The following is a 27703-nucleotide window of genomic DNA, read 5'->3' on the forward strand; positions in this document are numbered from 1 at the left end:
AATATGCTAGGAATAATTAAAAAAGTTTCTAAAATAATATTTTTTGAACACATTTTATACATTCAATTAACATACTTCGCTAAAAAATTGAAGATATATTGAACAAGTCAAGTTTAAACCTACATGTGTATCATTTTTTGCCTGAAAATTGCATATTTTGACCAGTATCTCAAAATTTACATTACGGTCTCCATTTTTTTTTTATTTCATTATTATTTCCCTTTTTGAAATTGCACGATACTTTCAAACAACCAGCACTCAGTTTATTAAAAGCTTGATAAAAAATATTTTTTGCCCGTATAGAACTTTCATACCCCGAATATGATATGTTATTAGTGCATAAAGGTCACATAATAATAAACGAGCATTACTGTATAGTATTTCCTTTTAATAAATAAATACTATTCAAACCATGTTCCACAAAATAAGATTAAATCTGATAAAATCTTGTAAGATAACATCTGGTAAAAAATAGTGTAGGTTAAAGTGCTTGATCTACAAGTTACAATTTAAGTGCAGAAAGATCAATATACTTGTACCGTTTCCCAGCAAGATGCACATTGACACCCCCCCCATTTTCTTTGCCATTTTGAGTTATGCTATTTGAGTAGACATCTAAAATATGATTCTCAAAATTTCCTTGATCTAAATGTCAGGAATGACGTACCTTAAGTCTTAACACATCGAAATTCTGTAATTTATTTTTTGCGTTGCCAAGACTATTGCTAATAATACCAATATAATAATGATGGCTAAATATCCCTGACATTCCCGATGTACTGTATAGATATAACTAATTATGGCCCTAGTCTCATAATTTTAAGAGAAGCGTTTCAAAAATGTTTCTTGATATAAATATCAAAAACGACATTGGATGGCCAATCAAACTAAGACAGTTTTTCCTTAGTCCTCAGATGTTGGATGTAAAAGAAACTTGGCCTGAATACTTTAACTGAGCACATATGACCTTTAACATCTAATAGGCTCATACAGGTCTTGGTAAAAGGAGTTAAGTTTTGTTAAATCTAAGTCAAGTCGTCTGATATATATTGTCTGAAGGTAGTGTCAACAAACATTACAATTGAATATCCTTCGTAAAAATATGAGAAAAAATTGCTATCTTCATCTTAAAGACACTTCCTATAGGTCCTCCCCCATCTTTTGTAAATTTGAATTACATGTTTGATTACCTCAGTGACATTTAATGAAATATCAAGATAACGAACAGTATTCAATTTCGAAAGTCCAATGAAACGATACAAATTTGGAGCAGAGCAAACATGATTCTATATAAAACTAAAACTAAAACTTAAAGTAGGGATAACTTTTAAAAAAATTACATTTTGTTGATCAGAGAATGAATCAACACCCCATAGCATCAAATGCACATCTATATGTACAAATTGTTGAATGATAATGGATTATTCATCAGAGAATGTCTTGCTATTGCATATGTTTTACAAAAATGGGATGAATCTTTTAATAGTCTAATAGTCCACATAAGCAATTTGGACTGGCTATTAAATTACAGCGAAATAGGCTAGAGTTTAAAATACAATTATGTCTCAACCTTGTGTGAATAATTTTCAGAAATCTCTTTCCATATGAGAAATATTTTGGAGGTTTTACAATATTGCTTGACAGAAATTTTTAAAAAGTTTTAACGGAAGTTGCCCTTACAGCTGGATTCATTGCATTCCGCCTTCTAACTGTGTCCGGAATAAAAGATTTATTGAATAATTTTAATCTGCATTTTGCCAAGGAATAGTTCGAAGAATCTGTAGAATATTGTGAAATAGTGCCTCATATCATGCACTATATTTTGTATGTGATTAGGTACTAAATTGTGTATTTTGTACATTGTTACTAGATTAACTCGATTTCCTCTGTTTTCCAAAGGTTCCCAACCAGTTTCCAATTTAAATAAAGTGAATTTTTGGAATCAATAAGTGTAAGACCAAGTTATTATTCTAGCAGCAAATAATTGAACTTTCTCAAGCTTTTCAAATTCTGCCAAAGTACATCCAGAGCAAACTTCAACATCGTATTCCAGTTTTGGTCTGATAAAAGAAATATACATCAGGGACAAATTATATTTAAATATCCCTTGACACAGTGAATTTAAGCTTTTTAAGTAAACCAAGTTTTTGTAAGGTTTCTTTACAATGTTTTCAATGTGATAAGACCACCCCAAATTATCCCAAGATGTATGTATTGTGTGACATTCTAATTGACAATTCTCAAAAATTAAATTTGGAAATTGTTGCACAACTTTTCAATGACAAAATACTGCTTTGGTTTTCAGTTGTTTAAATTTCAACAACAATTTCTTTGACCATTCTTGTAATATTCCAAGATATCATGATTAAGATTTTGCTCGATAAGAATAATACCTGAACATTGTTGTAAAGAATTATCATCAGCATATAGTCTACAAACTATATATATATATATATATATATATATATATATATATATATATATATATATATATATATATATATATATATATATATATATATATATAATAATAATAATAAAATTAGGGATGGCAATCGATTACAGAATTGCAAACCGGTTGACAGCAAGACGTTCTGACCGATTAACCAGTTTATCGTATCAAAAATACACATTTAATTGTTATTATATTTGTTTTATCTTCTGTAAGCTCTATTTCAGATACACAGAAAAACCTTTAAGAAAAGACGTAATATACTGCCTATGTTTAATCAGAACAATTTGTGAATTTATTTCTATACAGCAAGAAAATGAACAAAGAAATCACTGAAACATGCTTTACGTAATAGAGTAAACCATTTTTCAAGTCAATCTGCACTAGTGTCACGATCTTCATTGTTGTCAATGTCATTAGAATTCTCATTGATTTTTTTTTTGCTAAACCAGCGACATTAGGGAATTGTGTTTCATGATCGGCCCACCATTTTAGAGGATCAACACTTTGTGTTCCTTTCTCATTCATAAATCGAGACAATTCACTTTCTGGTTCATTGGGTTCTTGTTGAAATGCTGTAAGGAAATCCAGCATTTTTTTCGAGGGTTCCTCGTTGATAGTCTCTGATTGCATTCGTTTCAGTGGCAAATCATCGAGCAAAGTCTCTAATTCATCAGCGAAAAACTGTTTTTGATTTTCCGTCAAAAAATGTAACTGTTTATAACGAGGACCCAGTAATGAAGCGAGGAAAGGAATTTTTTGGCCATTTCTGCATCAAAGGGTTGAAATCGTTTGATAAGTTCTAGATTAGTCTAGAGAAACGCTTTACATATTCATGTTGGAAAGTGGCGCAGTGTTTAAACAGTAATTAGCACTTCTCAAACAGACCAAGTACCTTGATGTCAATAGGGGGAGCTGTCATTTTCTCCAAATTAATTTAATTATATATGTAAAACGCCAACTTAAATGTTAGAAATTTGGAATAAAAAATTATAAATTGTTGCAAAATTTTGCTAGAAAATACGCATTTTTTTTATTTGACTAAAGGAATTAGAAAATTTGCAATCGGTCACCATCGTTCCGACCGATTAACCGGTTAAAAATGTCCATCCCTTATATGATGAGACGGAAGACCTTAAATATAAACAATACTTTAGTATACTAGTGAATGGGCTTTTTTTAAAGCGGAATCCTTTTGATCGTGTCCCCGGGCAGAGCAGATACACAATCATCTACTGGAAATAAAAATAGACTATCACTACAGACCCTCGGGAAAAAACTCCCTATTTAGTTCAATAAAAGTGAGAGTACCTTCCATAACTTACAAAAACAAATCTTCAAAAGGTCCCATGTTTGTACGAGATTGGTCCCTCGACTGTTTTTGGAGGGAAAATGGGGTTTATCCAACTTTTTAAAGCAAAGATGAAACGTGATGTTGCTTTGGACATTTGACGTTTTCATCCGTGCGCCGTAAGGCGACACCACACATATCTTCAAATCCCACTTTCTGCTTATTTAATTGAGCATATATCAATTTGAAATTTGTGATGTAAATTGATGAAAAATACACTAAGGGGTAGGGAAAATTTTAGAAAGCAGTGTTGATTATTTTTCACTGCAGACAACTTGTCCCCGATTCTACCGGACAACCCTCGTATTCTATGTCCGGAGGGACTTTTTATTAATGAAATGTCTTCCTCCCCCCCCCCCCCCACACACACACAAATCAATCCTTTTCCCGTAAAACTTTCATTTCCTCTGATTAGATCTTTTTTTTTTTTTTACGAAAAATGATGAACTTCTACTATTTTGCGAATTTAAATGTAAATGTCTAATTTTATTTCTTACTTTAGAGGTGTACCCACTACTAAGTGATGATGTGCCTTTCAATTGATAATATCTTAGTAAAAAAAAAATTAGCATATTTTCCATCAACAAGGAAAATGAAGAAAAAAATACCTAACATACCAATGATTTTATAGTTCAATACGGAAATATATACTTAAGAGAGGTTTTAGTTCGTGGATATCTATACTTATGAATTAACAAATTTTGCAAATAAACTCCGAAACGGGTGCATCAGAGGTCTTACTTACTCCCCTAACAATACACTATATACAAGATGATGTCCGTAAACTATATTTGGATTTCACACTCGCATAGTTAGTATCGTACATTAAATTAAAAGTCTACTTTCATTTTTCGATAAACAGCCATGAAATAGGAAAAAAGAGAGTACGGTGGCGTTTCCGGTTGGCGGATCTAAGTTAATGGCCATTTTTAATGAAACTGATAACATGCAATCGTTTATTTATATCATAGAACTTCATCACTGAATTATTCAATCAAAGTTGTGATAATTGATTAAAAAGGGAAATGTGCAAATTACTTTCGTCATTCACCGATCTTCATATTGACGGAAGCTTCTAGAACATCATATAGCATCGAGCCCGATGTTAAAAAGAAAAACGAGGCGATTTTGCTGCATGAATATAAAAAAAGCTTTTGTGTGTATGGTCATTGAAATAATAGTAAATCATTGATAACACTATAAGTTGTGAATAATTTATATATCGAAACACTATTACATATATATATAGTAGGTTTTCCTAATAAATTTATCGGTAAAATTTGTATATATTCCTTACTTAGAGCATCGCGGCAACGAACCCGACGTACAATATTTGTACTTCGTTATAAACTTGCTCACATGCAAAGAGAAAATTAATGAATAAGGTATTGTTCAAATACAATTAAAGCTGTAAAATTTTGTGCTTTAACCAAAACATTTCTTTTTTTCTCTAAATACAGTCTTTTGTATCAAATACTCGGTCTATTCATAGGGCGTTAAAAGCTAATTTTGTATGAACCTTATTGATATGTAAAAAATGCAATGAACTTTTTTTTACATATCAATAAGGTAAATGCATATTTATAAACTAAGATCCAACTACCTTTGAATTTTTACCCCCCCCCCTCCCCAAATCAATTTATCAGTAAAATGTGCATATTCGCTGCTTTTATTCTTGATAATTAAATAAGAGGATCTAATCAAAGTACAATATCCGTTACATAGTATAACAGGTTTCACAATAAACGTCGATTAATGAAATTGTTATTTTTCAAGTTTTTACAAAAAGAGGTCGGATGGGGGTGGAGACGTACACCTACTTCATGCAGGATTTTGAAAAAGTATTTCTTCCTGCTATAAGCCTGTAGGCCGTCAGTAGAAACTACAATATACGTTCTGTCGGTACTCTGGTATAAATTCAATTCCCCGCGCTTGCGCGGGATTTCATCTAGTTCTGAATATATATTGACAAGATGTCGACTACGATAGTTGTTCAGCAACCATCAGTTATTCCAGATAATAGGCTGATGGTGACTACTATTGAAGGCCACAGACAGTGGAGCACTGGCCTATTTGACTGCTTCTCTGACATTAAAACGTGTAAGTATTTAACTTCTGTCGATCATGCACAAGGTTTCCTAATCAAATTTAAAATCAATACTTGATGGTACAATGTAACATATATTCAGTTTTGCGATTATATGATCGATGTATATTTTTATTATGTTGTTTATGTGACATGTACATCGCACCTGAAATGTTTTTACATTGTAGTGATAAAAAGTTACAGCTCTCATTTAAGATTAAAAAAAAATGTGTTAAAATGATCAAAAATAAACAAGAATCAAAAAGGCGGGTTACTATATTCAATTACATGTACTTTTAATATTTCTACTACATTGTTAAACTATGTTTTCTTTGAATTGAAATATGCTGTATATTGATTCAATCGAAAATATAAACGAAAAAAGGAATATATAGTAAATGTTACCAATACAGACAGAATGTTCAGGATCCAGAATTTTGAAATTAATGACTTTTATGAATATGAATCATAACATCAAAACACATCCCAGAAGGGGTAGTGTGACTAAAATATTCAGTAAATACACAGTAGTCTGACTTGGTACACAACTACTGTAAGACGTTCAATATGAAATATATAGATCATAAAGCAAGCCCTATCAAGAACGCACGTTGACAATATTTCAAGTTAAAACCAGAATTTAATTAGATTGTGCATTTTGAAAAGTATTTTATCAAATTTTTCTGGTTTTTTGAAATACATTATCTGTATTTCTGAAATATGTTTCGATTCCTGAGTACAGAATGTCAGAGTTTATGAAGTGAAAACACATGTTATACGGAAAAGTTGACAACTAAATACACATAGGCAATGGAAATATGGGTCTTAAAGTTATTCTTTAAAGTATTGATTACATAGAAAATTAGATTACATGACCATTTTTCGAACTTTAAGCGTTATTTTAAAAATACATTGTATGTCATTTGCTGAAACATAAATTCACATTTAAAATTTACATGTCATTCATCATGATTCATTCATTTTGTCTTGAAATAACAAAAATGATGGGAAAAAAGTCATAATTTTCGATTTTCATTCAACAAGAACACATTTTTTCTTGATAACAGACCTAGACACTTATTGAAATGAAATATTCACAACGTAAAATAATGTTACTACTTATCAGCTATGTATCATTTTAACACAGGCATCATTGGATACTTCTGCCTTCCTTGTACCTTATGTAACTTGGCCTCTAGAACTGGAGAGTGTTGCTGTATGCCTTACTTTGTTTCAGGAGGAACAGTTGTTATGAGAAGCAGGATCAGAACCATTGGGGGCATCCAGGTATATAAAGTCAAGCAAAAGTTCATATAACAAGAGGCCCATGGGCCACATCGCTCACCTGAGCACATTGGCAAGGCAGAAGCACAAATCAGTTCAGTATTGAAAAGATTACGGGGGGGGGGGGGGAGGGGTTGAATTTTAAACTACCTGATGATGCTTCCATGTCAATATAACAAATGGCTTTGTTGTACTTGTGATGATTTTTAAAACAATTTCCCATATATTCCTTTGTTAAGGCTCCTCCCTATCCCAGGGGTCATCATTTGAACAAACTTGAATCTACACTACCTGAGGATGCTTCCATATCAATATGACTAAACATAGCTTTTCTGTTCTTGAGAAGATTTTTTTTTTCTATATGTTCTTATGTAAACTTTCGATCCCCCTAATGGGCCCCACCCTACCCTCGGGGGTCATCATTTGAACAAAATTGAGTTTACACTACCTGAGGATGCTTCCATATCAAAATGACTAAACATGATTTTCAGTTCTTGAGAAGAAGATATTTTCCTATATGTTCCTATGTAAAATTTTCGATCCCCCATTATAGCCCATCCCTATCCCCTGGGGTCATCATTTTAACAAACTTGAATCTACACTACCTGAGGATGCTTCCATATCAAAATGACTAATCATGGCTTTGCAGTTCTTCATCAGAAGATATCTTCCTATACATTTCTATTTCAGACTTTTATCCTCCATTGTGGCCCCACCCTAACCCAGGGGGTCATGATTTGAACAAACTTGAATCTACACTACCTGAGGATACTTCCACATAAATATGATCAATCAGGGCTTTGCTGTTCCTGAGAAGAAGATTTTTAAAGATTTTTCCTATATATTTCTATGTAAAACTTTGATCCTCCATTGTGGCCCCACCCGACCCCCTGGGGGTCAGGATTTGAACAAACTTGAATCTACACTACCTGAGGATACTTCCACATAAATATGATCAATCAGGGCTTTGCTGTTCCTGAGAAGAAGATTTTTAAAGATTTTTCCTATATATTTCTATGTAAAACTTTGATCCTCCATTGTGGCCCTGCCCTACCCCCGGGGGGTCAGGATTTGAACAAACTTGAATCTACACTACCTGAGGATGCTTTCATATAAATATGACCAATTAGGGCTTTGCTGTTATTGAGAAGATTTTTAAAGATTTTTCCTATATATTTCTATGTAAAACTTTGATCCTCCATTGTGGCCCCACCCTACCCCCGGGGGGTCAGGATTTGAACAAACTTGAATCTACACTACCTGAGGATGCTTCCATATAAATATGACTCATCATGGCTCTGTTGTTATTGAGGAGAAGATTTTTAAAGATTTTTCCTATATATTTCTATGTAAAACTTTGATCCTCCATTGTGGCCCCGCCCTACCCCGGGGGTCATGATTTGAACAAACTTGAATCTACACTACCTGGGGATGCTTCCATATAAATATGACTCATCATGAATTTGCTGTTCTTGAGAAGAAGATTTTTAAAGATTTTTCCTATATATTTCTATGTAAAACTTTGATCCTCCACTGTGGCCCCGCCCTACCCCCGGGGGTCATGATTTGAACAAACTTGAATCTACACTACCTGAGGATGCTTCCACATGAGTTTCATCTTCCCTGGCTTTGTGGTTCTTGAGAAGAAGATTTTTAAAAGATGCTATTAATTTTTCACTAATTCTTTGTTATCTCCCCTTGAAAGAGGGCGTGGCCCTTCATTTGAACAAACTTGAATCCCCTACACCCAAGGATACTTTGTGACAAGTTTGGTTGAAATTGGCCCAGTGGTTCTTGAGAAGAAGTCGAAAATGTGAAAAGTTTACAGACGGACAGACAGACAGACAGACAGACAGACAGACAGACAGACAGACAGACGGACTACAGACAAAATGTGATCAGAAAAGCTCACTTGAGCCTTCGGCTCAGGTGAGCTAAAAAGTAATGCCCTAGTAATTACATTTACAGTTCTTATGTTAAATACCTTATTTTTTTTATACAGGGTTCCGCTTGTAATGACTGTATGGTACTGTCTTGTTGTGTCCCTTGTGCAGTGTGCCAGATGCAGAGAGAACTCAACAATATGGGAGTTCCATAAGGACAGCATCTCCAAAGATTTTAGAATTAAATTATTTTTTGTAAAGAAAGTTTTTTTTCTCTTTGTTTTCTACAGCTCCTATGCTTTATCAAGCGGACATTAATTCCTCTTTATCCACTTGGTGTATTTAAACGTAAAAAATGAATATTATTTCTGTATTTTTTTTAAATATAATTTTGGAATAAAAGGATTAAACGCTTTATCGTAAATCGCATTATCAGTTTAATTTAATCAGGCGAACAACCTTAAAGCAGAACTCGATTTAAAAAAAAAACAACCTTCAAAAGGATGGGAAGAGACTCTTATGTCCATGTATAAAAATGGCACGCCTTAACAATGAGAAGTACTTGCAAATAATTAAAAATCAAATTTCAGTGTTGTTGTAAGAATTTTGTAAAGGAAATAAAGTTTTGAATAAACAAAAACTCTTAAAAATCTGTTGTTTTGCAAAAAATTGTTGTATACAAAGGGATAGAAAATTAAGAAGAAATAAAGAAGTAAGAAAGATATGTGTGAAATGCCTTATCTGTATTTCTGACGTACTTTTCGAGTCCTAATTTGAGCGTGTCCGAGAAAAAAATTATTAACTTGCTCGGACTAATTTTGTGTATAATTTATGAAGTGAAAAGACATGTTGTACAGGAAGGTATACAACTAAGACATGCATAAACAATTTCAGGTATTATGTCAAATAAATGTTCAGGCACAAGTAATGGATTAGTAATTAGCAATAGTTTCAAAAAGAAAGGGGGCAACTTACCCAAAAGAATCAGAAAAAAAACCTTAAACTGTCAAGAAAAAGGGGGGGGGGCTTCGCAAAATAATCTGACAAGAAAAAAAAAAGTTTAAAAAGTCCTTAACTGTCCAAATCCTGGAATTCTCCGTTGTTCGACCTTTCAGCAACAAAAAGTGGGAGGACCAACGCGTAACTAAATGAAAATTCACTATAGCAAAATACTCTATTCAGAAAAAGTGGGGGGGGGGGGTAGTGGGGCTCCCCCCATGTTCTATGGCCCTGGAGGTTGATGTTAGAAAGATGCTAGAATTTCTCATTGCCAATATCTATGTGGTTTTTGGAAACGACATCTTCAAGCACTGTTAGAATTCCACTGGGGAATAATTATGCCCGTTATTAGTAGATCAGTTAGGGGTATTCATATAAAGCAGAACTTATCCGGAGACTTCTACATAAATAATATTTTATGTAATATAGAAACCTAAGAATTAATAAAATAGGAATAATGCCAGCCTGTAAAATCTTTTGATTTGTTTTTTCTTTTGTCATTGCTTGTTTCTTTTTGATATTTAATTTAAATATATAAAATAGCTACATCATTTACAACAACAAAACTGCTTATTATGTATAAGATTTTTACAGATGTTTGGTGATTATTGATATCATTTTTCTAGATTTAAACCTATGTATGAAACGATGGTAGTGTAAAAGATTCTATGTAAACGATGTCAGATATACAATACAGATATACAAACCTGATCTTTCAGCTTGGACCAGTATAGATTAATTGTGTAATGTATCTAATTTTTTTCACATCTGATTTATTGAAGACAAAAGTAAAGATGGTTTTCATATTGCCCTTCAGCCGTTTAATGTGAGATTTTAACATCCATCTGATACATTTAATCCATTCTGACAGTGTCAAGTTCTTCTTTTTCATGTTTTCTAATCGCCTGGCTCTCAAAGGAGCGCAGGAGAGCCAATGGTATGATGCAAGATGGTTTCAGTATAAAAGTGGCCAGTTTCTGCAATATGCTCTGTTTCATAACTATTGTTTTTAACATGAGAAGTTTTAATATTTGATTCCGAGTATTTTGGCTTTAATTTACACATAAAAATATCCCAGATTGCTGGGCAATTGCATCGTTACCATTAAAATGTAAATGTGTTGTACCAGAAGTGTCAAGTGACCGGCAGTGATGCTGACTTAAATCGTTAGGAGTCAAGACGTCGGGTCACATTTGCTCGTAGGATGATTTTACATACGAGTAAATCTGGATTCACAGGTGTCAAAAATTGTTTGTGGTCATTTTCAGAGAAGGCTCTTCCATAATTTTCATCAGTTTTCAGCGTAAATCAGCATTTTCCATGTTAATAATTAAATTAATCTTTATACTAAAGTAAAAGTTATATGTTAGTTGTAAACAAGTTTACGCGGGTTATGTATTTTTTCTGCAACAGCTGCGACATTATTTCCCGTTCTAACAACCAAAGAAAGCATTTTATTGTTTAAATACATTGCAACATACAAACATTATTGCATTTTGTGAAAATACAAGAAGCACTGATTCATCACTTATAAATGACTACGTTTTTGTTTGTATATTATAAATGATTATATTATACGCATGTACATCATATATCATCGTCAAGCTGTTCAGATATATCTCATTATATAGAACTAATAAGAGAGGGAAAGAGGCACTTTGAAAGAAGAAAACATAGTCATATATTAAGTGCAAGTAATCCCTGAGAGGCGTTTGTTAAGGTAAGTATGTGTATATGTATTTTTCATTTGTAAGCCCCTATATTGCAAAATTAGAACAATATTATTTAAAAACAAATTCTTTCATTTTCAAAGTTTATCAATTTGGCTTTACCACTTCTGAAATTAGATAGATTCGATTTCTGAAGAAACTCTTGAGATGTGGCTATAGTACATTATACAGTTTTATTTCGTAAATAAATAAATATACTTGAAAGAAACAATCCGTTATATCATTTTTGCAGTTTTAAATTTTTACAAACTTTGCGATATACCTTAAATATACTATGAGACATTGAATCAAAGTGATCAAAACGGATAAATTAGGCTAATTAGCATTACATATATCATCGTAAAGCTGTCCAGAGTCAGCATATAACACATAGACATTTCAAGGGATTTGATCAATGACCTAGCATACATCGAGGAAACACTTTTAAATTAAAAAAAGAATCATATCTTGTATCAGTTGCCGCGTGTCGTTTGTTGAGGAAAATTTCTATACATGCTAATGGTTTTTTATGGGTTTTTTTTTTTATCTTAAAATGTTAAAAATAATAATGATCATGTTTGTTTTTTCAGAGTTTTGTTAAAACTTGCATTGTTTTCTAATATGATTAGGAAAAGAACCGTTGTTGGATTTATGTTAATGACCTCTGCAATTGACTTAAATAATGGCGTCATTTGCAAAGAATTGATTTGAATAACGTTGCAAAGGAGTGAATCAAACCAGCACTAGTGAGCCTCTCTGAAATTAGTATGAGATCAATGTTTATTTTAGCTGCTTTGTAACTCTACTTCCTTTGACCTTTTATAAAACATTTGTCACGAGAAACTATCTGGGTGAAGTACAATTAACTGTATTCGAGAAACCGTGAGGTGATAAGTATCCACCAGTAGGATGTGGTTTTTTTTTTTTTTAAAATCCTCAGTTATACAATTACGTAATGAAATAACAATCTATTTAAGAGTTTCACTATGAGATAAAAATGGAAGAAACGTGTAAGTAGCAATGTAGGACCAAAGCGGTGATCCATGATTTTGATAAGGACAGAGAGGAATGATACAAGTCTAACGTTTTTTTTTATAGCTGTATAAGTGTATGTAACATTTCTTAATCTCAAAAAACCCATTTACAGTTCAGTCTTTTCAAGTGTGTGTATCCTGTTATGCAAAGCCTTCTCACAACTCAATGAAATTGCATTAAAAACTACCAAATCATGTATATCAGACTTTAAGTTGAAAACTTAACATGGAACTAAAGTTACACTTTCTTATTTCAGGTTATTATATATAAGTCGAATTTCAATGACACAAAAACATAATAGAGGATGTTTTGTAGTCAGTATATAATTTTAGCATAAGTAGATCTAGAACCAAAATACATGTAGATATATTGATAACAAGATTTACAGAATTCTGTTTGAAAGTAGAAGATTATACTTTCATGTAAATTCATTGAGTCTCATTTGTCCAAAAAACATTTGTTAACTAATGAAACTATGCAATATTGCGAATCGATTGACAAAGGTTTTCCTGGAGTTAAAATTTTCAATGTTACCCTCAACTTTATGCAATATTTAAATATTGTAGTCAAAATTGTTTTTTAGGGTTGTTCAAGGTAACACATAAAAATTTCTTGACTGAAAATCAAAATCAAAATTGTGTTTCATCGGATTTTTCAAATAAGAAACATTAATCTTATGCAACGCCTTGTTCTGAATTTGAATTTAACTTACTTTACTGCATTTCAAGCACACCTTCAGTGAAGCAGTATGAAAAAATCTCTTGCCTTTTTATTACAGACATATAATCATCGTCAAAGGCTCATCAAGAAATGTCGACCACTGTTATAGTCCAGCAGCCAACAGCAGGCTCCGGTAATCCGCTAATGGTTACAGGGATCCACGGTCACAGAGACTGGAGCACCGGATTGTTTGACTGCTTTGACGACCTCAAGTCATGTAAGCATTCTATAATGATCTTAATTTCCAAGTTGTATTACCAAAGAAGGAGTCATTGTAAGCTCTCTAATGAACATTTCGGAATCACCTCCCAGTCTCTTTCACATCAAGGATTGCATCTAAAAGCTCCTTATCAGCAATTCATTTTTTTTTAAATCAGCCCATTTTGGATATATAGTCAAAAACAATAGTGAATTAAGAGATTAAATGCTAAAGGGACTTAAGAAAGTAATAACCAACCAACAAAGTTAATTAGACAATTTTTATTGATAAATAAGCAAACAAACAAAACCTTCCACACTTTGACAAGGATAAAAAAAACAGATGAAAATGCTTTTCTTTTATGCATTCTATCTCGTCTGAATTTATTAAGCACACGCAGAAATAAACTCATGCAAGCATTTTGCCTTTGAACAAACTTATACTTTGAAATTGTAACACAGATATAATTTGAAAATTTAATTTTAAGAAAAGTTATAAAAACAGCTTCAGTTCTAGATGCGTTCATATTTTCACATAATATAATCAATGCATTAATACTTTGGATCATGAGACGGTTATTTGGTATTTATAAGCGAGATATAATTTTGCGAATATTTGTTATTGTTCGATATAATCTTTAGTAATACAAATTTACGCAAGAATTAAATTTTCGCGAGCAGGACATCTCGCATAATTGCGCGGAAATAAAGTTCTCGCGAAGAAAAAAGTGATTTAGAGTATATTATGAAACTAAAATGTCAACCATTGTAATTGCATGAAATAATGTATTACTCTATTTCAGGTCTCCTTGGATTCTTCTGTCTCCCCTGCACAGTATGTACAGTTGCCTCCAGGACTGGGGAATGCTGTTGTATGCCTTACTGTGTTCAGGGAGGAACAGTCGTTTTAAGGAGTAGAATCAGAACTATCGGGGGCATCGAGGTAAATAAGAACAAACGATAATCATTTTTACTTTGTTTACTCTTAACAACAATTTCTGCATTTTAAATTTTTGTAAAAATTTTTGGAAGTAATTTTTTAATTAATACTTTTAAAATACATTATTTACGTATTTTATTGGTACCGATTACGCCCCGTTATAAGCAGGCCTATTTTTGTATTCATATGAAGCAGAGTTTATTCAAAAACTTCTACATGAGAAGAAGAAAACGCTTGCTTTGGCCTTCATCTCGATATTTAGATATGACGACGTCGTATTATCAATTAACGATAGATACTTCCATTCATATGTGGATTCGATATATTCCAGCGAACTTGATTAAAAAAACTGAACAGAGTCTGACACATCTGTTTTATATTTGGATATTTTACTGGAAAAATACTTAAATGGTAACTTAACAACAAAGCTTTATGATAAACGTCATTAATTCAAAATTTCTATCGTCAACTTTCCTTACTTAGGTAGCAATATACCATTATCACCTGTATATGGGGTTTATGTCTCCCAGTTGATTCGATACGCAAGAGCATGCTCTACCTAAGATCAATTTTTAATACGAGGCACGCTATTTACCAACACGTTGATGAATCAAGGATATCAACAGTCTCGTTTGAAGTCTTCATTTCAAGTTCTACGGTCGATACAATGACCCTATAAGCAAGTACACTGACGTTTTTCATACTAATTGTTAGGCTATTAATTAGACAATAACATTTCCACGTATTACTCGATCATGACCAGGAGCACAGGGCGGGTGTGACCGGTCTACAGGGGTTCTAAGTCCTCCATGGCACCTGATTCCACCTCTGATGCTTTTGGAGGTCCGTGTTTGCTCTGCTCCCGATTTGAATTGTTAAAATGGACTATGAGCTTGAATACTGTTCATTAGCTCAATATTTCGTCAATCTTTTCTATCTCTTCAACAGGGCTCAGGTTGCATGGATTGTATGGTTTTGTCGATCTTAGGGCCATGCGCTGTGTGCCAGATGCAGCGGGAACTTGACAATATGGGAGTCCCAAAATGAAGGACGGTGTATTAGGATCCTAAATGAGAGTCCAGTGTATATGAAGGACTTATCTCCAATCACAAAATCTGCTTCATTTTATCTGTATCTACAACTGCAGTATTTTTTTCTGTTGTACATTTTAATATCAAATATGGACTTTTCACTGTTGCTGTCTTTGCTTACAACACCATATTAACTGTTACTTCAAGAAAAATAAATATTACAGAGAAAGTTTATAGAAGTTTTCTTTTGATGATCGAAAATTGTAATACTTAGATAACAAACTTGTTGCTAAACTAAGAGTAGAGCCTCTAAAAGTCAGCCAATACTGTAAACTAGTTGGTTTACAGTAACCTTTTCACCAAACATCAAGGATAAGGTATGATCTATTTCTATTAGAATTGCCAATGAACGTATGATATTTTTTTTATAGGGAATGGGTGTTCTTCCATTGAGAAGTGAATCAATTTATTATGTACATAGGGAATCTTAAGTATATACTGCAGTCCTTGCAACAGTATAAATATTTGCAGATAGGAGTAAATGTGTTATAACGCTCTTTAGTGATAACATGTTATGGCAATATCAGCACAAGTAAACAATTCAAAGTAGTCCTCACTGCGGTTTGTATTTGCAGAATGCCTTAAATATGGAATATCAGCTGTGGAATATCAACTTTGATAAATAAAAAAAGAACACCCTTAATATAGTAATTGATAATAGATTGAAAGTAGAAACATAAAGCAATCGAAGTGCAGCAATCGAAATAATATAGATAGGAAAACAATTTCCAGACCATGATTATATGCATTCTTCAATTCAAGCTCTTTTTAAATGATTTGGTCTCCTATATTGATTAAAAAATTTTCACAAGTGTAAAAGGAAAAAAAGTGAAGGGAATGAAAATGATCAATCTCATCAGTACAGCGCGCTAAACAAATCATGAACAGGGTAAACAGACGGACTTCTGGAAACCCAGAGATGGGGTCAAGTGCCAAGGAGGGTAAGCAACCCCTTTCGATCGCCAAATCTCCCAACCTATGCCCTATGGATTACCCTGTAGACAAATTTAGTAATGACCTAACAAATGCTATGAAACATGTCAGAGAAATGCGACCCAACGATAGGTTGTATTTACAAAGAAAGCCATTATGACGTCTGTTGAATTTGCCAAAAACTTACTTTAGACAGGTTGTTGAAATTCCAGACTTGGACTTGTAATGCCAACATATTTGTCAATATATTGCCTGTATTGATCGCACTTTGGGCATGCTTTTGAGTATCGAATCAGTTGGGGGACATAAACACCATATGCAAGTGATAGCTGAGTATTACTATGTAAATAAGGGAAGTTGACGATGGAAAATCTGAAGTGGTGCCGTTTGTCATACAGTTTAGTTATTATTTGGACATTATATTATCGTTTATAGTGAGTAAAACATCCAAATATGACACAGATTTGGTAAACTCCTTGTATCTATTATTTCAAGTTCATATGGATATAACAAAACCAAATATGAGTGAAAGTTGGACAATACATTGTCGATATATATGACCGTGGAGCTGAAGGCCACAGCAAGAGTTTTCCTTTTCTCATGTAAAAGTTTCTGAATAAATTCTGCTTCATAGAAATATATGGGGCTAATAAAGGACATAATGCGTGGTTATGCAAATTTTGTTCCATTTTCAAATTACGTTTCATAAAAGTTCAGGTTTTATTTCATAGAAGTCTACCTTTATGACTAGAGAAATATTCACCAAGGGACTCAGTACGAAAATATTGCTTTGTTTTCCCCTCCTGATTGTAAGAGTGCACAGAGCAGAGATCGATCTCAGAAATCTTGTAAGCAAAACGAGTCAGGTTTAATCTTAATTAAAGACAATGAGGAAAATGAACGACCGCGTAATAACGTGAATGCCTTGTTTTAAAACAGTGTGGTAAAGTACTTATAAAAAGACTGCACATCGTTTGGTTTTTGTTTTTAACTTTGTTCAAGCAATCACTCCTTGGCATATAGTTACTTTTATAAAAAAATATTTGAAAAAAGGGGCTATCTAAATGATTGATTTTATTATATTGTCAAATGAAAAGGATATTGAAATAAATTCAATGAAACACGATAAAATGGCGTTTTCTTTTCGTTTTTCTTTTAAACATTTTTTTTTTTAACGAATTAAGTTTCAAGACATAGATGACATCGATTTTTAAACACTATTAAATGAGTCTGAATAAATATATAACAATCAACTCAGGGTGAAAATTAAACAAGTTATGAGATAAAAATTACATACTTCAACCAGTGAAAACGACATGAAAAAGAGAATCCAGTATTTTGCTGTAAAAATATTTCCTCGACAATATTTTTATAACTATTCTTTGATTTGTTAAATCTCTCTAGGCCAATGAAGAAAAAAAAATCAATGTGAATATTGTGAAAGTGTATAAAGTGAAGAAATGATTATGAGTCTTGAAATGTAAATGATTTATAAAGGACTTAGGGCGGGTTTGATGATACCTGATTTGCTTTGCAAGTAGACACACCCTTTACGAATTTTTGGTACATGTTAATTATATTGTGCCATAGAGCATTTAAAAAAAAAGAAATGTTGCCCAAATACTGGAGATAGTTAAATAAAACGAAATTTAAAGCAACTTCGGTTACTTTTAAAAAATTCACTGATTTAATATTAATGTGAAATAATTAACCCATATTCATTAAATAATCCATAGGATGCTCATTGGGAATTGGTACATTAAGAAATCCTGTCCTATGTAGAACAAAATTCATAAAAAAACGTAATATATTGAAGTAGGTATATATTGAACTTTTAATTGTTTCAGTTTTTGACAAATATGAAAAAAGGTGAAGATAACGAACAGAGATCGATTCATAACTTTTTTCTTGATAATCCAATCAACAATGCCTTTAAAAGGCAATACAGCGCACGTTTGTTTTTGAGAAAACTAAAAAATTATATATATTTAAAAAAACTTGCGCACGTGAATTCAATTAACTGATCTTCATGATAGCTCAGTCGGTAGAGCGCTCGCTCAGGAACGGAACTATGGACGCGAAAACTAAAAGGAGGGCAACTGTTCCTTCGCCAAGAGCTCGGCACTTTGAGGTAAAAGCTGCGGATCTTCCGGATGAGACCGTAAAAAAAGACGCCTTGTCCCGGCAGGCATTGACACGATAAAGGTCTCTCGTTGCTTAATGACCCTGGTTGCCGACTAAATGTCTAAATTTCCTATATCTCTATATCTATATCTATATATATATATACATATATCTATCTATACCTATTGTTTGAAGATACCATTCATTGGATTCCTTATAAACATATAATTTTATGCCCCCGTAATCGAAGATTCGGGACATATAGTTTTAGCCCTGTCCGTCCGTCTGTCTGTCTGTCCGCAAAAACTTTACCTTGCCCATAACTTTTGATTGGTTGGAGCTAAGACTTTCATATTTCACATGTGTATTCCTTGTGACAAAACCTTTCTTTGGGTACCATAATATTTGACCTTTTGACCTTGGAGTTTGACCAATTTTTGCAAAATTTTTTGAGACTTTAACCTTGGCCCTAACTTTTGAACAGTTGGAGCTTGGGCTTTCAACCTTCACATGTGGATTTCTTATGACAAGACCTTTGGCTTTCAACCTTCACATGTGTATTTCTTATGACAAGACCTTCCTTTGGATACCAACATCTCTGACTGTTTGACTTGACCTTGAAGTTTGACCTACTGTTGAAAAAACTTTAACCTTGACCATAACTTTTGAACACTTTGAGTTAGGTCTTTCATACTTCGCATGTGTACTCCTTCTGACAAGACCCTACTTTGGATACCAACAACTTTTACCCTTTGACCTTGACCTTTGAGTTTGACCTACCTCAATTTTGAAAATTTTAACCTTGGGCATAACTTTTGAACAGTTAGTGCTGAGGTTTTCAGACTTTATATATGCATTCCTTGTGAGACCTTCCTTTGAATACCAACAACTTTGACCCTTTGACCTTGATTATGGAGTTTGACCTTCTTTTGAAAAACCTTAAACTTGGCCACAACTTTTGAACAGTTGGTGTTAGGGTTTTCATACTTCACATGTATATTCCTTGTGATAAGACCTTCATTTGGATACCAACAATTTTGGCATTGACCTTGACCTTGGAGTTTGACCTACTTTTAAAAAATTTAAACCTTGGCCATAATATTTGAATGTTTGGTTCTAGGGCTTTCACAATTCACTATCATGTGTATCACTTCTGACAAGACCTTCCCTTGGGCACCATTTTGCCTTGACCTTGCCGTTTTACTAACTTTGAAAAAAAACTTAAATCTTCCCCATAACTATTAGGGCTTTCATATTTCACAGGTATATTCCTCAAGATGAGACCTTTCTTTGGGTACCAACATTTTTGATTTTTTGCCCAGGAGTTTGATTTGCATTTGAGAAACTTTAACCTTCGCCATAAGCTGCCATACAGGGGCATCAGTGTTTCACAAACACATCTTGTTCTAGAAGAGTACTTCTTCCTAAGAAGATGGAATTAGCCCTTAACCCTACATGATCCATAATGATCATGTTTCCGTGCATTGAAACCTTGATCTTTCCGGAGAGATTGATTGATTGTATATTGTTTTACGTCCCATTAGAGAATTTTTCACTCATATAGAGACGTCACCAAATACCGGTGAAGGGCTTCAAATTTTGACCTTTACTCGGCACTTAGGGCCATTGAGCAGTGAGGGATCTTTATCGTGCCAACGCCTGCCTTGACACGGGGCCTCGGTTTTTAAGGTCTCATCCGAAGGACCCGCAACTTTCACTTCAAAGTGCCGAGCGCATGGCGAATGAACAGTTGCTACCCATTTTTATCGACTTAGGTCAGTCGCGGCCGAGATTCGAACTCACGACCTCCCAATCACGGAGCGAGCTCTCTACCGACTGAGCTACCGTGAACGGTTGATCGGAAAGAAATATAACAACTGGTTTTATATATACAACCTAATAGCGTAAAAAACCCTCCTAAATTTAAACTTACTTCATTTGAAGTGACAATAATGTTCTCAACATTAAAATTTCCACTGTTTCAACCAAGGAATTCTGACTTCAACACAACTGAATTATGTATTGTACATAAATAACCCTAATGATGTTTATGCAATATTGACATTTTTTGCGACATTTATATGTACCTTACATACGACTTCCCTATTTCAAACGTATAATAATTATGATTTCACCTAAAAGCCCCGGGTTATGTAAATGTTTTTAAGGTAAAATTTGATATACCCTGAGTATTAAATCATTATCAAATTATGCATGTTTTTACAAAATGTCAAAGTATAAACATTATTCTTCATTTCTTTAATAACAAAATGTTTATGCGGTAGTCAAGAATTAGAAATGCTGTGAATACTTATTAAGTAATTATTACTCATGTACGATATTACCTATTCAGACCACAAAGATTATAAATGAGTACATGACTAATAAACATACTTTAAGCAATTTAATCTAGAGCTAATCAAAAAGTGATGGAGGCACATGGGTCAAAACCGTATTTCTCGTGTTTACTCTTCTATCACTGTTACCTGATCAGAATTTTAAATCCGTTTATTGATGAACCCAATTTGGAATTTGGATGTTCTGTGCAATATTTAGATAAGCTTTACCTTTCGATCATGATACAGTTAATAAAAATGAAGGCCATTAGTTCCATTATTAATATAGCATGTATATTAAAATGATTGAATTTTTTTATAGTTGTTTTGTTGATGTTCAAGTTAACTTGAAAAGTACATAATTTATTTGAGCTATATGTAGCATGTATGGCAAGCCCTTTTACTATTTATTCGTAAAATAATTTTTTCTTTCAATAAGAGAGATATCTCTTTAGCTTAGAGAGATATCTCTTTAGCTTATAGAGATATCTCTTTAGCTTATAGAGATATCTCTTTAACTAAAAGAGATATCTCTTTGACCAAGAGAGATATCTCTTTGACTAAGAAAGATATCTTTATAACCTAGAGAGATATCTCTATAAACAAAAGAGATATCTCTTTTTGCAAGAGAGATATCTCTTTTACTTAGAGAGATATCTTTTTAAGCTAGAGAGATATCTCTTAAAGCGAGAGAGATATCTCTTAAAGTTAGAGAGATATCTCTTTAACAACGTTAAAAAAGATATCTTTCTAAGTTAGAGAGATGTCTCTTTAGATTTTCAAAAAGAGATATCTTTCTAAGTTAAAGAGATATCTCTCTTAATGAAAGAGATATCTCTTTTCAAGTTATCCTTAAAATAAAATAATTATTTCTCCCTTATAATACGAAAGCGAGGCTAGACACCACATGGCAGGAAGTGTAATGTTTGATGATGATATATACGGTAGATCTCTGCCTCTGGAATAGATTCAGCATGCCCAATCCCAGAACGAAGTATGTAGAAGGAAATGCCAAATCCCTTGTTTGAAACAACAAAAGGATAATGACTACTTTGTTGATAAAAATGCTAAAGTCTTTATATTTAGGAAAACGAAAGTAGGCTAGCAATAATCTCAACTGCGATAGACCGAATTTTCTCAGCTTTTGAAATACTCAGCTGTTTCTAATTTTAAATCTAGACAACACTGAATTACTTGTCATATTTATTTTAGTTATATTGTAAAAAATAGGTCAAATTTAAAGACTACTTTAATTAACATCCTCGTCGAAATCAAGTTGGAGAAATCGGGTGGGGGCCTATTCCGTTGAACAGTGAACTTCTGCTGAATATTTTTATTGGGCGTAGTTAATGTTGTTTTGTGGAAAAAAAGTGGGGAGATTTGCTCCCAGCCAACCACCAGCAATTCTACAATTAGCCCCATTAGGTTCTGATACTCATGGTTTAATGCACAGGTGCTTGGGGACAGGACCCCCCCCCCCCCCCCCAGGCCCGTTGCAACTCTAACGGGTACTGGGTACGTCGGCCCGGTAGCTCAGTGGTTAGAGCACCCGCACAGTTAGTGGGAGGTCCCGGGTTCGAATCCCAGTCTGGCTGACATTTTTCCCCGCCTGTTACATTTGGCGCCCAACAATAAAACCCACGGGTGGTTTAAAAGAGTCTCAGTGAGGTTTTCAGGATGGAAAACCTCAAGAAAAAGGGGGGAAGAGTGTAACGGGGACTGGGTCCGTCGGCCCGGTAGCTCAGTGGTTAGAGCACCTGCACAGTTAGCGGATGGTCCCGGCTTCGAGTCCCAGTCTGACCGACATTTTTCCCCAACTGTTACACAACAATTTCAAAAGGCAAAGGGGGGGGGGGGGGTAGCAATTTCTACAAAAAACATTGATGGCTCTCTGAATTATTTTTCATGATTTTTTAAAGCATTTTGTTGATGTATAATGCACTATAAAAATTCACAATTGATGGAATAAGCTATACATGTATATGTATCCAGAGATATATATATGCCTCTGGTATCTCATGTACCCCCCCCCCCCAAAAAAAAATATAAATAACCTCTCTATTTATATCATTGGTATATTTTTATACATAGCTTATTAATGCATTAATTGTGAATTTTTATAGTGCATTATACATCAACATATATGCTTAAAAAAATAAATCAAAAAATAACTCGGGAAGCCCAAAATTTTAGAGGGTTGGGGTGGGTCGTGTTCATGTTCCCTTGAAGCACCTGTGGTTTAATTATGTACATTTTGTCTCTTGTCTTTTATACAATAAGCTGAACTCTGATTGATTGCAAAGATCAATAATATGCGCTAGTCATTATCTTTCAATAAATCGCACAAAAAATTAACAAATTTAAATAAATTCAGTCTAACTAAAATTAGATCTTTATTCCACTCCAACAATATTGCTACACATTGTGATCTAGTTGGGTCTAATTTTAATTTTTTCTGCTCTCACTAAAGGAAAGGGATCAAGACATTCTTTGATTTTTATGCAATTCTATTGTGTGAAATGGAAATAAAAATTATAATAATGGATTGCCAAGTGATAATTGCAACACTTCTTTTATGGAAATCTATAGCTTGAACTTTTTTTTTTTTTTAGAAGTTTGAAAATTTGCCTTAGCAGAATAGAAATACTTTCCTTGTCATCTGAAATGTAGGAGAATATAGGTACCCCTTAATCTTCAGAATTTTTATGCCCCTGCCATAAAATGGTCCGGGGGGGGGGGGCATTTAGTGTTACCCTGTTCAGTCATTCTGTCATCATTGAATTTCCGTTCATTATCTCGGCAACAGTTGTACACATTCAACTCAAATTTGATATATGGATACGTCATAGGAATATGCAGGTCAAGTTTAAATTTGGTCATGGTATTGACAGTTATCCCCCTTGAACTTGGAAAAGATTTAAAAATTCTCAATTTCTAATCATTATCTTGCATTGGCTACATATGTTCAATTTACAATTTGCAATTTGAAATTTTGGCTGTCTGCGGGGGCATTTGTGATGTTACCACACACATCTAGTTTGTAAAATAAAATCCTTGCCCTTTGGTCTTTGTTTTCATTTCCCAGCAAAATTAATCTATCATGGTACATGTACATTCTCAGACAATTCCTCGGAATTTTTTTTTTTAATATTTTTGAAATCAAATATTTCTGAAATTAAGCAAAGTTTACGGTTCAGTGCAGTCATTTAGGGTACATACCAGTAATATTCCAAATCACTTTTCATTTAATTTTATTTAAATGCAAAAGGTGTAAATAATTTTATGCCAGAAATTGGCTGTTTGGTATTGACAGAAAGCAGTTTCAGTGACTATGGCACAACTCATTGAGTGTTCCTTCCATAAAGTAACCATGACTGGGAGATTTTTTTTATCTCTGATATAGTGTAAAACAGGTCACTTCAAATAATTTGTATGTTGCAGGTTGAGACATCTGAGTTGCGTCCCTCCTTTGCCATTATGCCAGCTAGTGGAAAGCTGAGATTGATCAATGTACTCTAAGCTAACTTAGGACTGTGCTCTAGACCTGGTGTATTCCTAAGGGAATAGAGAGCCAACAGGTATTTATTCTTACTGATTGCATGACTAAATATTAATAAAATATATTAATCATATCTTAATGAATTCCATCTGTTCAACAATCTTTGATTTACCTCATTACTTAAAAAATGTTACACAGAGGAATTGTCCATTACAGAAAGACAACTATAGTTGCAAGGGTCCAATCACTATGAATCGATTTCATTGAACATTTATATGGGAATGGGATATAACTCCGTCAACAATATAAGTTTTTTTTATAATATCCTTAGCTTTCAAATTTTATACATATTTGGCCACAGAAGGAAGACACATGTCGTTTATGAGATCACACAAAATAAGTTTGTTTGTTTGTAGACCATTCTGCATCATCACATTTATGGTGATGTGTTAAATACACATAAATGAATACATGTATAACTTTAATTCACTCTGTCTTACAAATTAAAACCCTTCAATATTATATACAGAAGTAGATGATGAAAGGTTGACACCTACATACACTGTAAATGAACTTAAAATTTAAGAAATACCAGGTACATGTTCTAAGATTGAATTGTGTGTCTTTCAAGCTTGTTTACTTCCATTATGAATTAATAATTAAACTCTTAGTTTGGCCCTCTCTCACTTTCATATTTTTTTTAATTTTATATTATCTATTCCTTAATTTGCTTAGCTTGACATTGAATGATCAGTTACATTACTACATTTTGTTATATTTATTTTTGAAATAATAATTTCACAGGTGAATCACAAGAAGCAACTACTAAACAAAGTTGAGAATCTGAGGGTGTCCTACCAAACCTATCCTGTCCTGTTTGAAGAATTCCAGGCCAAGAAAAGTGATGCACAGACTTCTACACTCTCTGCACATTTACTTGTTTTAAATGTCTAAAATTGTTTGAAAAAGTTTAATTACTTACTGGTACCGTGTATATGCATGTATCCACATTTCAACAATGACAAAGCAATTTATTCCCAAGTCAATAAAACAATGTATCAGTGTTTTCAATATCTTTATTTGAATTCAAGATAAAAAGGTTATTACAGGTACATACCAATACTTGTTTTTTTTTTTTTTTTTGTACTGGTAATACATGCTATGAAAAATTGTAATATCATAAAGTATAGTCACCCTGATGCTTATACTTATGTGATTTTTTTATTAAAAAGGTCTTCCTAAGTTAAGTCAGTAAAATCTAAAAAATTCTATCATAAAGGATTCAAAAGTACCTTCCAGTTATGGCTGGATTGTCATGGATTCTACCTGCATGTATACTATAATTGAACTATGCCTACCGGTATATAATTCAATAACTGTGAACGAACTCCAACATTATACCCCCTATACATTTTTTCTTTCTGAAAATGCCAATATCACTTTTCTAAATGTGACCTTGAACTTGCCAAAATGATACTGGTTAAGAAAGAAAAGATGCATCTTCTATTCATCATAAATCTTTAAATAAAGGGGAGATATTTACTGTTTCTCCATTAAGACATTATGGACCTGACATGAGCAATTTTTTTTGCCAATGACCTTGAACTTGCCACAATATCATGGGTAAAGGTTATGATGTACTTTCTGCTTACAAATAATCTTTGAAGTTTCCAGTTTCAATACTTATCCATGAAGGAGTAATGAAATGAAAACAAATTTCACACATTTACTGCCAGTAATCTTGACATTGGATAAGGTCATGAAACACCATTTAGTCATAAGCAATCTTTGTGTCAAGTATCATTTGCAAATTATGCATTTGACAAAGATAATACACTTTTTCTGCCAGTTACCTTTAACTTGCTTAAAAATGACCTTGATTTAAGATCAGTCATAACCGCAGGTCATGCTCAATATTTGCAATAAGTATGAGCCTCTAAATGTTCTCAATTACAAGATCTAGTCAAACAGGAATTCTAGATTTTTATAATTTTTTATTTTATAGAATCACCTCACACTTCATCAAATAACCTTGGGTCAAGGCCAACACACATATATTCAATTTATGCATGGGGTACAAACTTCCAATGCTTCTTCAATAGGAAATCAGGGTTTGGGCTACAGTCAGCTTTTTCATTCAGCCCTCACTCAAAAAAGTGTAAGGTAAATATGAACAACATATTAAAGAAAAGAAAATGAAAGAAAAGACGAAAAATTTATATTACTTGTAGATGAATGAAAAATGAAACTTATACTTGTGCATTGGGAGCTAGAATTGAAAAAAAAAAACAAAAATCTTAAGTTATAAACTTGACTGCCGTTAAATTGAATGTATTGTGTAAAAATATTATACATGTGAAATATTCTACCACTCTCTACCACTGGCCCATACATGTCTGAGAGAGGAACAAATGACAACTCTGCATAGGAGATTGATATCCTACAAGTTTGAATAAGGTCCACAGTATCAGTAAACATAATAAAAAACTATACTAACATCACATGTAATTTTTTTTTCTGTAGCCAGAAGATTAATAATAGGACAACAATTTCTTCTTGGGTTGCAGTTTTGTTGAAGTGTATACAGTGAATTGTTAAATTATGGTCACTTGACATAGGTGGAGTAAAACCTCTCTTATTGATAAAACTTGGATATTTCAGAGTTCCACAGATCCATATAGGGCATTTAGGTGGGTTCAATTTCTGGTGGCCAGATAGTTAAATTGGTAGAGCAAATGACTACTGATTCAGGGGGCCCTGACTTGAATCCTGGTCTGGTCCATACACCCCATTGCTTATCTCTTTTCTGTCTATGCAAAGAACTTGACAATGCAGACTTTCCCTCAATGATAGAAGTGCTTGTCTCTGCAGACTGTACTTGTGACCTACACATACACAAGGAAAAATCTTTTAAGACTTTAAGAGAACATAGTGTCTTTTTGAATTGATCTATTTCACGTTTCAATTTTGTTAACAACATATTTCTAAGTTATAATAAAAAAATACATAGACATGTAAAAATTAACTCACACTTTTTCAGGAAATCATATTGACTTGTTACAA

General features: G+C 33.2%; 2 protein-coding genes across 2 annotated transcripts; both read left to right on the forward strand.

The window, feature by feature from the left end:
• The first annotated feature begins 5733 nt into the window (after nt 1–5733).
• Nucleotides 5734–9480, forward strand: LOC133186006 (placenta-specific gene 8 protein-like). Its single transcript, XM_061321288.1, has 3 exons — nt 5734–5903; nt 7037–7176; nt 9176–9480. Exons 1-3 carry the CDS (start codon nt 5777–5779, stop codon nt 9269–9271), a joined length of 363 nt encoding a protein of 120 aa, XP_061177272.1. The 5' UTR covers nt 5734–5776; the 3' UTR covers nt 9272–9480.
• A 2197-nt stretch (nt 9481–11677) lies between these two features.
• LOC133186007 (cornifelin homolog A-like) lies at nt 11678–15917 on the forward strand. Its single transcript, XM_061321289.1, has 4 exons — nt 11678–11775; nt 13578–13736; nt 14521–14660; nt 15606–15917. Exons 2-4 carry the CDS (start codon nt 13610–13612, stop codon nt 15702–15704), a joined length of 366 nt encoding a protein of 121 aa, XP_061177273.1. The 5' UTR covers nt 11678–11775; nt 13578–13609; the 3' UTR covers nt 15705–15917.
• Nucleotides 15918–27703: the final 11786 nt, after the last annotated feature.

This window comes from Saccostrea echinata, unplaced genomic scaffold (genome assembly GCF_033153115.1).
Source record: "Saccostrea echinata isolate AGI-Se365-2 ecotype Australia unplaced genomic scaffold, CSIRO_AGI_Sech_v1 ptg000012l, whole genome shotgun sequence".
Taxonomy (NCBI): domain Eukaryota; kingdom Metazoa; phylum Mollusca; class Bivalvia; order Ostreida; family Ostreidae; genus Saccostrea; species Saccostrea echinata.

What these genes read in the sequence shown, in the direction of transcription:
- LOC133186006 (XM_061321288.1), top strand. Translation starts at nt 5,777, where the DNA reads ATGTCGACTACGATAGTTGTTCAGCAACCATCAGTTATTCCAGATAAT. An exon ending in CTTCTCTGACATTAAAACGT is followed by an intron (nt 5,904 to 7,036) that starts GTAAGTATTTAA and finishes ATTTTAACACAG; the next exon opens with GCATCATTGGATACTTCTGC. An exon ending in GAACCATTGGGGGCATCCAG is followed by an intron (nt 7,177 to 9,175) that starts GTATATAAAGTC and finishes TTTTTTATACAG; the next exon opens with GGTTCCGCTTGTAATGACTG.
- LOC133186007 (XM_061321289.1), top strand. Translation starts at nt 13,610, where the DNA reads ATGTCGACCACTGTTATAGTCCAGCAGCCAACAGCAGGCTCCGGTAAT. An exon ending in CTTTGACGACCTCAAGTCAT is followed by an intron (nt 13,737 to 14,520) that starts GTAAGCATTCTA and finishes ACTCTATTTCAG; the next exon opens with GTCTCCTTGGATTCTTCTGT. An exon ending in GAACTATCGGGGGCATCGAG is followed by an intron (nt 14,661 to 15,605) that starts GTAAATAAGAAC and finishes TCTCTTCAACAG; the next exon opens with GGCTCAGGTTGCATGGATTG.